This window comes from Sciurus vulgaris (assembly GCF_902686455.1).
Source record: "Sciurus vulgaris genome assembly, chromosome: 12".
Lineage (NCBI taxonomy): Eukaryota > Metazoa > Chordata > Mammalia > Rodentia > Sciuridae > Sciurus > Sciurus vulgaris.
The window spans coordinates 101,316,902-101,330,478 of record NC_136473.1 but is presented as its reverse complement, the minus strand read 5'-3'; the positions used below and the strand labels follow the sequence as shown (position 1 = coordinate 101,330,478).

The following is a 13,577-nucleotide window of genomic DNA, read 5'->3' as shown; positions in this document are numbered from 1 at the left end:
TATTTGGCATGTGTGAAGAAAAGCTGAATTAATATGGCTTAAAGTTAAAAACTGAACCAGTATTTTAAAAATTAAACAGACTTTAAGATCGCTTGCCCTTTTCATATTCTCTACCCTCAGTATCTCTTCATAGCCTCTATCTCAATTTCTGAGCATTTTGAAAATGGTTAAAAATGTAATAAAAGTTGTAATTTAAACACAAAGTCAGTACATACTACACCACTTGGACCCTGAAACATCTGATATATTAATAACATCCCAAATGGTGTGACTAAGAAACCTTCCCCCCTTAAGCAAAATATACAATGTCCTATTTATTATATCAGTGGGAAACATGTAAAATTCTCAAATTAGAAATATATGTCTTGGGCTGGGGATGTACCTTAGTGGCAGAGTGCTTCCTGGGTTTGATCTATAATGCGGCAAAAGAAAAGAAACATAGCCTTTACTATACTTGTAGCAATTAAAACATGAATAAAAGGTATACATGAGAAACTACACTTATACATAATCAAATAATTTAATTATGAGATACAAAACATTTTATTTAAAAGACAGTTCATATAACAGATTCAAATACTTGCATTTCAGCAACAATAATTTATAACTTACAAATTTATTATAATAATCTAATAATTTATTGTGCTTATTTCAGTATATGGGAATGCATTCATCATTTTATGACTATAATTAAACTTCTTTGTGTGCTCACAGAAAACTTCAAAAGCATTAAATGTAACTTTTAGTCATGTAAGGAGCAAAGGTAAAATTTGTTGAATCTACTGGATAAACATTTTATGTAAAAACATGTCATCTCAAAGAATACTAGGCAATCAGGAGAAAAATATCTCAAAATTCGAATACCAGATAAACACACAGATCTGGATGTCCTTTCAAAACTCAAACTGTCTTCCGACTTTTATAACATGAAAATGTCTTCCTACTGATAAGGGACAAGAAGTATTTGGCTAGATACTTCATTCTGAGGTCACATACATTTAGTCCATCACCAAATTTGGCACACCAAATTATTTTATCTGTTAGACCTTTTAAATGTCACAAAGCAGCACCATTTATTTTATTTAGGATGTTAAGTTTGATTCTAATTTTAAGCTCCCATCTCCCTTATGACCTTAAATTAATTCATACAAATCCCTGATTAATAATAAAAGGGTTTGCCATCAGTATTCAAAGCTCAGCCTGAGTTTTCATGGCTGAGAGGACAGAAATCTGCTTGGAGCAATGAGAGAACCCAACTGAATTCTTGGCGTCTCAGTCTATGAATGTGTAAGCACTTCATCTGTTCATGGAAACACAATGTTCTGGCAGGCTGGGGGTAAAGGTGGCTGCATGGGCAACAAACTGGAAGAGCTTGGAAGCAGTACTACATCAAAGTAGTAAATGGCATATATTTTCCAAGTTTTCCTTTTATTTTCACAAAAGAACTGTGTTAGTGTAAGCTATTTGTGTTCTAGACACTTATTTTATTATTATCACTGCTATCCATCCAATGATCTTTGCAGAGGTCACATATGGATTTGACTTTTAGTACTATTTTATAAAAGAATTTTTTGTAAATCAGAGCATAAAATAAAGCAGGTCAAATGAAAATGGATTATCCTTTTTTTTTTTTTAATCCAGTGATGAGAATATTCCTCTCCCAGATCACATTTCCCCTTAGTAGGTATATGTGTTTGAGAAGGTAAATGTACATCTCTGAATGGCAGTTTCTGTCTGCAAAATGAGCATAATATCTATCTTAGAGGATTACTGTGAACATAACATGGTAAGAAGTAAAAGTGCTCTGTAAATTACAATACACACTTCATTAAGTATTATTTGTTATCTGAAAGAAAGAAGTATTAATTGGGGTTATATGGTACATACATGATATGTACCAGTGAAAAGACTGACCTTGAAAAGTTAAGTGGTTTCTTTATTCATTTCTTCATTATGTGTGTGTGTGTGTGTGTGTGTGTGTGTGTGTGTGTGTGTGTGTGTATTTTGTACTGGGGATTGAACCTAGGGGCACTTAACCTCTGAGCCACATTCTCAGTCCTTTTTTTATATTTTATTTAGAGACAGGGTCTCACTGAGTTGCTCAGCACCTCACTAAGTTGCTGAGGTTGGCTTTGAACTTGTTATCCTCTTGCCTCAGTCTACTGAGCTGATGGGATTACAGGTATACACCACTATGGCTGGCTCTTCATTATATTCTTCACTCATATTAAGAATATCAAAGAAATTTATTGCATGCTTACTATGTGTATATCAAGTACTATTTACATGCTTTATATATTAACTTACTGATTCTCAAAACAATCCTGAGTCAAGTACAATTATTTCCATATTACACATTTAGGAAACTAAGACACAGAGTAAATTTGACAAAGGTCACATACCCAGAAAGTGACAGTGCTAGGACTTGGATCCATGTAGTCCATCTTTCACTGTTGTTACACTATACTGCTTCTATCTATTCATTCTTTCAAACATTCATTAATTCATCGAATTTAGTAAGGATGTGGCATAGGCCAAAAACACTGATAGGGACATTTTAAAAAATCATCTATAAACACGTATCTTTTTTTCAAGAAACTACTTGAAGAAATGTTCCACCGAAACAGGGAAATAAACAATAGGAGGGAGGGAGGGAGAGGAAGACGGAGGGAGAGAGAGGGAGAGAGAGAGAACGTTCGTAAGTGCATGCACTATCAGAGGAGATGCTCCATCAAAGTAAGGAAGTAAATCATAAAAGACGAAAATATGGGATCCAGAAAACAGGAGAATAGAGCCAAGGAGAGAAGAGAATTTCTAGAACAGTTGATAAACAGAAATCTCAGGATAACATCTATGCAACAGGCCTAGATGGCACCAGCAGAGATTAGAGACAAAGAAGGAAGGAGCATTCCCAAAGGAATGTATCTAAGAAAAATGTGGGGTTCAATCTGGAGGTGTTTGAATGTACTGAGAAGAGTTCTATAGCTCTGTTGGGCAATTTGAGGAAAGAGTTAATGACAGAAGCAGAGAAGACTAAACGTAAAAACAAACAAAACAAAAAAGGGCAATCATTAACTTTAAGAAAAACAATGTTGTACCATGACAAGTAAATATTATTATTCATAATTACAAAATTATTCATTCTTTTCCCACTCTTGCCTTTCTTGCCCATAATCAGAGCATACCTCTCATTAAAATAATGGGGGGCCTGACAGCATGACTTGTTTTCTTCAAAGGAATGTGAGTAGATGTGATATGCATCATTTCCAAGCAAAAGTTTTAAATGTGTTTGTGGGGTCTGGCTGTCTGCCTTCAGCTCCTGTCCCAGAGTGTGTTATAGCTCAGACTGCGAAGACAAATGAAACCAAGATGAACTGAGTCCAAACCAGGCTATCAGAATCTAGTAGAGCCTCAACTGATCCCAAATCCTTTTGAAATATCAGAAAGATAAATAAGGGCAGAACTAAAGAGTGTATCAGAGTATCTGAGATGGTGTCACCCATCTAATAAGTTGGTGACATGGGTGAAATAAATATTTGTCGATGTAAGCCACTGAAAGTTGAGTGTTGTTTATTGCTGAAGTAAATGCTCCCTGATACGCAGGTACAGTCCACAGCTTAGCAATGAATAATATTTATACAGTCATGATAATATAAACATGGATTCAACAGATATGCAATCAGAAAGCTACAATTAAAAGTTGTGATACAACTGTATTTAAGAGGTCAGAGAAAAGACAGAGGGAAAGATGATTAAAATGTAAATCCAAACATGAAATAGAAAGAAATTGATAATGTCTAAAGTGAAAAAATCAAGAGACAAAAGCATATTATTTAGAATTATACTTGCAAATTTCAAGATAAACAACCACAAAAATTGAAAGCTTTTGCCTTTAAGGAAGCTAGAATCAAAGAACTTTTTTTGTTATGAGACTAATAATACTATTTACTTTTTAAAAAACTATATGTATTAATTTTATAAAAATCTTAAAGCATAAGCATTAAAAATAATAAAATCAAGAAAAGCAATATTTGGTTTCTTTTTCTTTTCTTTTCTTTTTTTTGCAGTGCTGGGGTTTGAACCCAGGGCCTTGATGCTTGCAAGGCAAGCACTCTACCAACTGAGTCATATCCCCAGCCCTATTTTTCTTTTCAAAAAGGAAAAAAAACAACTCCCACCTCCAACACACAAAGCAAAAATCCTAATTGGAATAAGAAGACCTGAAATTATTTTTTCACAATTTGGCTTCTGTTTTCCTCTAGCTACATCTTTCTTGACTTTTTATTACTTAGTGAAAAACAAACAGTATTATTGGTCCCCCTTTACTCTAGTATTATAACTGCACATTTTCAATTCCAGATGCCATTGACAATATATTATAGGAAATATGTTGCCTAAATGTGAGATATCATTAAGCGCTAACCTGCAGAGGGAGTTCTTAAACATAATAGGCTGGTTAATTGTATATCTTACAGATTATCTATGATCACTGCACATCCTCTTCCTAACAAGTACCTCCTTTGAGAGCTAAATATGTGAATAGTTTTATTCATAAAGCAAATAAATTGAGAATATATTCTGAAAATAATTTATTAAAGGGTCCCTTTAACTAGTGGGTCAGCATTTGAAGGACTGGATTTATCAAAATTCTGACACAGATTACCAGAAATATATTTATTGAGCAAGGAACAATATACCCATTTGCGGTATAATGAAAGAACATGTTAGAGTTATTTATAAATACCGCTCATTTATAAATGAGAGTGCTATAATCTATAGATTTTACTTACCATGCTAAAAGTCTCTCCTTGCATCTTAAACAAAAGTTATTCATGATAATTTTTAGCTTATCATATTTCTGTCCATGTCTGCAATGTGGATAGAAATATGCTGGATATAGACACAGAAAGTATCTTAACTGGGTGACATCAACTCATTTAGATATTCTGATATGCTCTTAACCACAATGTACTTTTGAGTTGTAGTTCAAAGGCCCATCATTTAAAAAAAAAAAAAAAGGCATTGGGGCAAAACAAGAAAGTATAAGAACAATTAAACTGGTGTGTTTTATTACCCTACAAAATGATAGCATCCATTCATCAGAAATCAAAAGAGGGTAGGTTTTCATACCTCTTCATCTTTTGTATTCACATCCATATTTTTCAATTTGATGGCTTTGGTTATATGGTCAATGTTGTTTTCCCTGCAGTAATCAAATATGTTTTTGTCTTCTTCCCTAATAGAGTTTAAAAAAAAAAAAAAAGGTATTTGTCTTACTGGATGATATATAAAAGTTACATATTTTTAACATAACCTGTTTGCTGCTAACATAGGTATTAAAGGAATCTGGTTTTATAAAACAGTTTGAATAAAGAAAAACTTATAATAGATATGATATATCCACCCCCACAAAAACTAAAGTTCTTAGCAGCTATAATTATGGGCAAAACTTCATCTGCCTTATCACATTACACTAGTACACCAAAACAATGTTGGAAGAAGATTTTTCTCAGAGCCCTTTTCCCAGTTACTCTTACAACTGAGAGGCACACATTTCCTCTGATTATAGATTTTCAATTATAGCACTGCAATGAGATGGTAGGTTTTGGTCCCTCATTTACTACTATCTGTACCAAAGTACCAAAACATCAGGGCATAGCTTATAATTTGCCTTGCAGGATAACAGAATACTGATTGTTACTTATGTTTTAATAAGAAAATAATTTTCTTAAAGGTAACTAGACAAAAGGAGGTATTACAAAATTTAGAAATCCTTCATGAGAGCAGAATTAAAGACTGGGAACAAAGACTGGGAAGCATACTCTGTACAGGGTACTATTCTAAATATATTGCATGTGCTAATTCACTCAATCTTTAATTCAAAAGATGGTAAGGAAAGGTTAAATGACCTTCCAAATGGCACCACATTTATCAAGCATAAAAATGAGCTAGAACTCTGTCCCTTGACTAGTCATGACTGCCATATTCTACTCCAGAATCTAAAAGAGAAGTTCTTAACATGAGATCTATGAACTCTCTAAAATAGTATACAGAATTATCTTTGCATGGGCATTTTCCCCCCCTGGATTTTGGATAGTGAGGGAATAGCTTTAATCAGATTCTCAATAGGGTCAGCAAAAATTCCTCAAAGGATCAGAAATTTTGAATGTTACAGTGAAACTGTCTCATATGTGGTCTGAATTTTATGGATAGGTATAAAAGAATGCATTTTGAGTTCTAAAAATTATGTAAGTTTTATAACCTGCAAGGCCATAACATCCATTCATCAGATATCAAAACATCTAGTCATAGGAACCCTCATTCTTAAAGTTCATTTAAACAACTTATGTGGTATAAAAAGTTATATTTTGCCATAAGTGGTTATCATAAAACACATACTTTGTCATCAACAATTTAAAAACTTTCTTAAGCATCTGGATATTTTATTGCACACTTATTACATACTAAGGTACTAAACAAGATTCTTTTGATAACAGATACAAAGTTAAGCAAGAAAGTTTGCCTTCATCACAAATAAAGTATAACTGGGATGATAAAATCTATCCACCATTAACATAGTGTAGAATCTAGTCTTTATATAGGACTATAAAAGAACAGAAGAGAAATAACCCACTTCAAGCTTAAGAAAATGAAACAGGATTCAAGGAAGAACTCATATTTAATTTGAAAATGTCCTGTTTTGCAGAAGTGAAAATGCACTTCTAGATCATTTACTATGTAAAGAAAATATGAATAACTAAACCCAAAACCCCAGAAAGGAAGTCTGATTTTTAAAATTAGGGCTGCATATAATACCACTTCAGCTATATTACCAACAAAAACACTGTTTATATGAAAAAGTGCATTTAGAGGGAGGGAAGGGTTAGTGTTAGGGTTAGGGAGGGGGGCAAGAATGGAGGGAGGAAGGACTGTATAGAGGGAAAAGAGGGGTGGGGGAAGGGAAAAATAACAGAATGAATCAAACAACATTACCCTATGTAAATTTATGATTATACAAATGGTATGCCTTTATGCCATGTACAGAGAAACAACATGTATCCCATTTGTTTACAAAAAAAAAAAAAAAAAATTAAAAAAAAAAAGGAAGGTTAAGTTACCAAACCAAAAAAAAAAAAAGTGCATTTAGAGTTCCAATTTGGGAATAATAAGGACCTAATTTCCTCCAATCCATTATGAGAGACCCCTCTAATTCAAGAGGCAACAACCTCAACCATGAGAGAAGGAACAGGGTTATTTTAAGTCATTACAAAAATGTACTACCCACCAATTGTTTAATTTGAAAATAATGGGGAGTTGGTGGTGACACACAAAGGAAAACAGGAGGGTCCTAAGGATGTGGCTCATACACAGTAACATGCACGGGCTATTCAGAGACAAGAGGACCTTCTGAGTGCTCCCTCCTTCTGAACCCGACTTTCAAATGTAGGTACACATCCATGCTATGAGCACTAGAGGAGCAAACCGTGCAAACGTACTTTTATTCTGCTTACCATATTTTCAATATATTTCTTAGACATATCATCTGTATCAATTATTTTGTCTTCGTATTTGAATTTTTTGGAGGACGAGGGGCACTTGTCTATTTAAATGCCTGTTTACAGTATATAGTTTATCATCACTGAATATGACAGGCAGTATAAAATACCTCAGGGTAGGTACACCATGTAAATTAAATATCAAAAAGAGAAGTTAAATGAGATCATCATAAATGTGCTACAAAGGTAAATGGGTTAATATTAAAAAATTATGGGATACTCTTAGTCTTAGTTGTTAAACACACATTTTCACTTCCAAACCAAATTTTGACTATTTTATTTACTAGCAACCAAGCTGTCTTTATACAATGTCACCACCCAGTGGCCAAAATGGAGAAATATCTTTCCACATATCTCTCTTGCCCCCAACAAAATTACATACATTGTACAAATTGAGTTCTTTCTCTTACTACACTTTCCTGTTAGGTGCACACTACAGTCTTTCAAGGCAAACTATTCCTCTACAGTAATACTTACCTTAAATAATATGTGCAAATGAACCCAAGCATTATGAAATATAAACATGTCACAATAAAAATGCCACAATAAAAATGTCAATGCCCTTCTAGTCTTCTCACTTTATTTCTCTTATGATTCCTACTAAGTTATCTTGATTCCTCTCTGTTGAATATGAGTCTGAAAAGCGTACTTGTTCCCTACAGATGAGTATGAGTTATGTTAGCAATGCCACCTGGCCTCAGGGATATCCCATGTTCTCCCAGCAAAGGATAAAATGTCTTTCTTTATATTACTCCACATTTTCTGAAATTGACAAAAATACATTTTTATATACCTCAAGGAAAAATCACTGGTTTTCTTTGAAATTCTTTGAACTGTAAGGACAGACAAGAGCAAGAGGTATGGTGTTGAAGTGTGGCTATTTTCCATCCTGTCACAGGAGGTCCAGAGCCCTGTCCATTCCTAAAAATGTTATCGGCGCCGTTTTCTACACCGATTCTATTTTCCTCTCAAAAGAATGTTTCAAGTCTGTTTCATCGCAAGCCACATGCAGCTCATTTAACTACTATTTCATAAAATTAAAAAGCACATTACATTCAACAAATATTCCAATTTAATTCATATTTTTATCAATCAATTTGTAATTAGATATAAAATACTATTCAAGTAAAGAGACAATGAATAAACATACTGAATGCATGAAAACCCAAAGAAAGTATCCACAAAGATGCACCCAATATTCTCAAAAATACAAAAAATGTCATTAATTCTTCAAACTAAGGGCTCTAGGGTAAAGACCTTTAAAGGGAAATGCAGGTATGGATACTTTAAAGTGAAGCAGTTTCCAGCTCCTCAACTTCTAAATGAATGCATTTTTTTCATAAGCAGATCTACCTTAAACAGCTCCTGTAGTAAATATTTCATCACCAATCTCCTTTACCACATTCCCTCTACTCAAACATGCTCCTCTTGTTTTATAAAAGTAAGGCACATACCTCTCATTATTATGTACTACTCCAAGATAGAAAATAACCCATGGTACACTTTTGGTAAAAAACTGGTGTTAGAAAGCCTCTGGTAACAGTTCAGAGGATGGAAGAGATGAAATAAAACAAAAAACAGACTTGATGCTGAACTCTGATCATTCTAATACAGAAGTCAGGCTCCTGGTATACTTCAGTGGTACAGCACTTGCCTAGAATGTTATGAGACTAGGTTTGATGCCCTGCACGAGGGGGAAAAAAAGATCTGCTTACAATAAAGTTTTTCAAAGTCCCATCCATCTTTTTTTTAAGATGTTGACAGACCTTATTTTATTCACTTATTTATATGTGATGCTGAGACTCAAACTCAATGCCTCACGCATGCTAGGCACTCTACCACTGAGCCACAACCCCAGCGCCCCTATCCATCTTATGAATAGACATCTTTAATTATATTTGATGACATAACATTATAACAATACTTACAAACAAAACTTATATACGTTTAATAAAACACAACGTATGCTGTTTTGATCAACTGTACAGAAATAGTAATGATAAAATTGAATAAAAAATAAATCTTAAAACTTTTGGATCACAGAAAATTAATCCTTAAAATTCAATTAACATACATATTTTTGTAAGCAATTCTAACAGTGTAACTAGACTATGCAGGGATATGTTACTTCAAAATGAAATTATGTAAAAATGAAAAAACAAGATGTAAAATTTCTATTGAAGAACTCAGTCAACTTTTTCATCAAGATCAGAATCAATTTTTTGGGCTGGGGATATAGCTCAGTTGGTAGAGTGCTTGCCTTGCAAGCACAAGGCCCTGGGTTCAATCCCCAGCACCGCAAAAAAAAAAAAAGAATCAATTTTTTGTTTTGAGATAACTGAATGAATACTCAGTTGGAAGAAATAATAGAGAGATCCTGAGTACCCTTTGCCCAATTTCCCTTAATAATAACATGTTCATATATTTTAAAAAATGGATTATCATTACATTATCTAGATTCCACTAGAACAATCTGTTTATTTTAAAAATTGCATTATCCATATAATATCAGAAATTATATACTTTGCAATCATTTAGAGTTAATGAAAAATTTTAGAAGCTATCTTAAAACTTCTTAGGGACTACAGAGTGATTTTTTGACTCCCACTGTCCTAACTCAAAATTTTACAAGTAGAGGACAAAAGAAAGGAGTTGGCTACTCACAAAAGGATGTTTAGAAATCTATACATTGATAAGGAGTTAATATCTAAGATATAAAAAGAACTAAAAACACTCAAGAGCAGGAAAACAAATAGACCAATTTAAAAATGGCAAAGGATCTGAACAGACATGACTTAAGAGATGAATAGCCAACAAATACATGAAAAATGCTCAAAATCTATTCCTCGCAATGAAATATCATTTCAGGCCTGTCAGTTGGGACTATTTTCAAAAAGATGAATGAAAACAAGTGTTGGCGAGGAGGTAGAGACAAAGGAACCCTCTGCTAAAAGGTTTTTACACAGCTAGGTTACATTCTCAACCACTAAGGTGAGTCTCAAATCAATAAACAATCCAAAGAAACATCACTGCCAGCGGTGTGATAAATGAAAGACTACAGTCTCTAATTTACCTGTGAAGCCCTTTTTTTTTTTTTTTAATAGTACTGGGAATTGAACCCAGTTACACCACTGAGTTACACCTCCATCCCTTTCTATTCTATTTTGAGACACGGCCTCACTAGTTGCCTAGGCTGACCTCAAACTTGGAATTCACCTGTCTCAGCCTCCCAAGTAGCTGTGATTACAGATGTGTACCACCAGGTCCATCAGGCTTGTGAAGCACATTTTTAAGAAAACTAAATGGGAAAGGGGTTTAGTTTTAAAAATTTAACTGAAGATGTTCAGTACAGTAATGGAATAGCAACTATTAAATCTAACTTCACTGATTAGAAATTAACAATGATTTCTCAAACATCTCAAGAACCAATACTGTAATTAAGGGTAGGTACTAACCATGTGACCTTGAGCAAATAACCTACCCTCTCTGAATCTATTTCCTCATCTGTAAAACAGGGATATTAATAACATCCACATTAAATAGGGTCATTCTGAAGATTAAGTGACGTATCATATAACATAGTATGGTTACTAGCATATAATAAACAATCAACATGTTAGCTGTCATTTTTATCTTAAAAATTTAGTATATGTTATAAGCTAGGGTCATTTTCATATCTTGATATAACAATGTCAATCAATCTAACCAATATTAATCAGATCTTCAAAGAAAAAAAAGCCAATGTGAGTTGAGAAAAGTAAACAAAAGGTAAAAGGAAAATCAATATGAGATGGGAGGGCAAGGAGCCTTGTCCATATTATTTGTAAAACTGCCTCTTATTATTGCAATAGATTTAGCAGCCTCATAACTACATGTACCTTTATATGTACACACACACTTTGTGAACAAGTCCAAGTGCCTAGCTCTTCACAGGTACTGTATATAGATGAAGACATAGGACAGTAGGAAAACCTGGAAGGAACAGAGAAGAAAGAGAAAATGTAGGGAAAAGGAAGAGAAGAAAAAAGGAGTAAGAAGAGTGGATGATGGTTTTAGTTGATGAATAATCCCTAGTTCAGAAAGGGCTGTTGATCTGCAAACAGGTGGATTTGCCTGTATGCTTGGTTGGCACCATGACACTGAGCACACAGAAGCTAAATGAAGCACATTAGAAAAGGGTGAATCTGAGAGCCAGGAGACTCTTACAACAGTTACTGTTTATGTCAAGACCTGCTTGTCCCAAGGGACCCATTTTCACATAATCTATAATTATCTCTTTGCTTTAATCGCCTTGTCATTCCTGAGGCTCTCATGGGCAATGGAAGAGGAAAAGCTCATTAACTAAACCTTTTTTCCTCTCTCCAGCCACCCATGGCTTTTAATTGCTTGGTGTGTTATTATCTAGAAGTGCAACTGGGATCATTTTCATAAGAAAGGGAGGTAGAGAGGAGGAAAGGAGCCATAAGTCCCAGAGGTATGCATCACAGACAAACCTTTGCTTTCTCAATTATTTATGCCAGCTGAGGTTTTACAGGCTGAATAAATCCATAACTCAAGTTCATTTTGAGCAGTCAGATCCTAGAGGGGGAGTTGCCCACTTGCCTATACACACTTGTGTAGTCCTCAAAGAATAACCAGAATGTAACAAGACATATGTCATCCAATTTATCACCTATCACCAAAGTGTTAACACAATGTTGATCAGAGGCAACACAGTGAAATAGGGAACGATTATATTACCACCAACCAAACAGATGGAGGGATGCTCTTAGTGCTAAGGACAGTGGTGTCACTGGAACAGTGGTGTCCCATAACAACTTAACCTGTTTAAAGCAAAAAAAAAAAAAAAAAAAAAAAAAAAAAAAAAAAAACCAAATACTCAGTTTTTGAAACCAAAATATGGTTAACACATATTCTTTCTTTTTTTACAGTGCTGGGGATGGAACCCACAGTTTCACAGCAAGCACTCTACCTCTAAGCTACACTTCCAGTCCTAACACACATTCTTGAAGCTTCAGTCTTTAAATACATTTGTTAAAACCAGTTTTCTGGGGGCTGGGGTTGTAGCTCAGTGGTAGGGCACTTGCCTAGCACATATGAGGTACTGGGTTCTATCCTCAACACTATATAAAAATAAACAAAATAAAGGTACAGTGTCCACCTATAGCTAACAAAATTTTTAAAAGTTTTCTGTTTAACAAGCTTAAATCGTTTAAGCAGAATACTATAACATCTGATTTTATAAGTTACAATAAAACCATATATATTACAGTTTTTATCTACTCACACCTCTTTCAGGAAAATTTTAGAGTACAATTTATGTATAAAACAAGTTTTTAGCTACTGTCATTCTAGCTTATATTTTAACCAAGAATATAAAATTAAAGCATAAAAAAAACCAATCACTTCTAGTTTTTTATACTTACATTCTTCATGATGAGACTAACCAATGGAAAGATTTTAAAAATATTTCCAAAATCAATTATTATTTAAAAAATGAAACTTTATAAGTCAATGATGAAAGCATCTCTTTGAAATTCTACAGGCTTTTGTGTCTGACCACAAGCAGTGACCTCTGGTATTTTCTGCCAAAACACTTCATTTGTCTCACAGAGCAACTAATCAATTCCAGAGCCCATCAATCATTTCAGTTGTATACTAGTCGGGTCTTGCTTAGAAAAGGTCCAGATGGCTGCCTGTGTAAGTGGAATTAATAAAATTCTGATAGATTACAAGGTATCAAACTACAAAATACTACAGGAAAGACCAAATCTTATTCCATGGCAGGTGGGTATTATATGCTCTTCATTTATTGTATTTTTAATTCTTGCCCTAATAACTCAGTGTATATGCCAATGTCTAGATCAAATCTAAGTATACAATTTACCCAAAATATCTTTCTTATTTTCTGGAACCAAAAATTGAACCCAGGGGCTTAACCACTGAGCCACATCCGCAGTTCTTTTTATTTTGAGACAACAGTGTCAATAAGTTGCTTAGGGTCTTGATAAGTTACTGAGG

The 13,577-nt window shown here is 34.0% G+C and overlaps 1 protein-coding gene across 6 annotated transcripts in view; it reads right to left on the bottom strand.

Moving 5' to 3' along the window:
• ACBD6 (acyl-CoA binding domain containing 6) overlaps positions 1-13,577 on the bottom strand; it is a 150,011-nt gene that overhangs the window by 84,401 nt on the left and 52,033 nt on the right. For 2 of the 6 annotated variants that reach the window (XR_013758013.1, XM_079105950.1), the window contains exons 5-6: positions 5,131-5,236; positions 383-412 (exon numbers count right to left, since the gene is read on the bottom strand). The exons of 2 other annotated variants lie outside the window; for them this stretch is intronic. Coding sequence is in view for 2 of the 4 variants with exons in the window: in XM_079105950.1 (XP_078962076.1) it covers positions 383-412; positions 5,131-5,236 (136 nt within the window). In the remaining 2 variants the exon portion in view is untranslated. The remainder of the gene's footprint in view (positions 1-382; positions 413-5,130; positions 5,237-13,577) is intronic. 2 more of the 6 variants (XR_013758011.1, XM_079105951.1) reach the window with 1 other exon arrangement.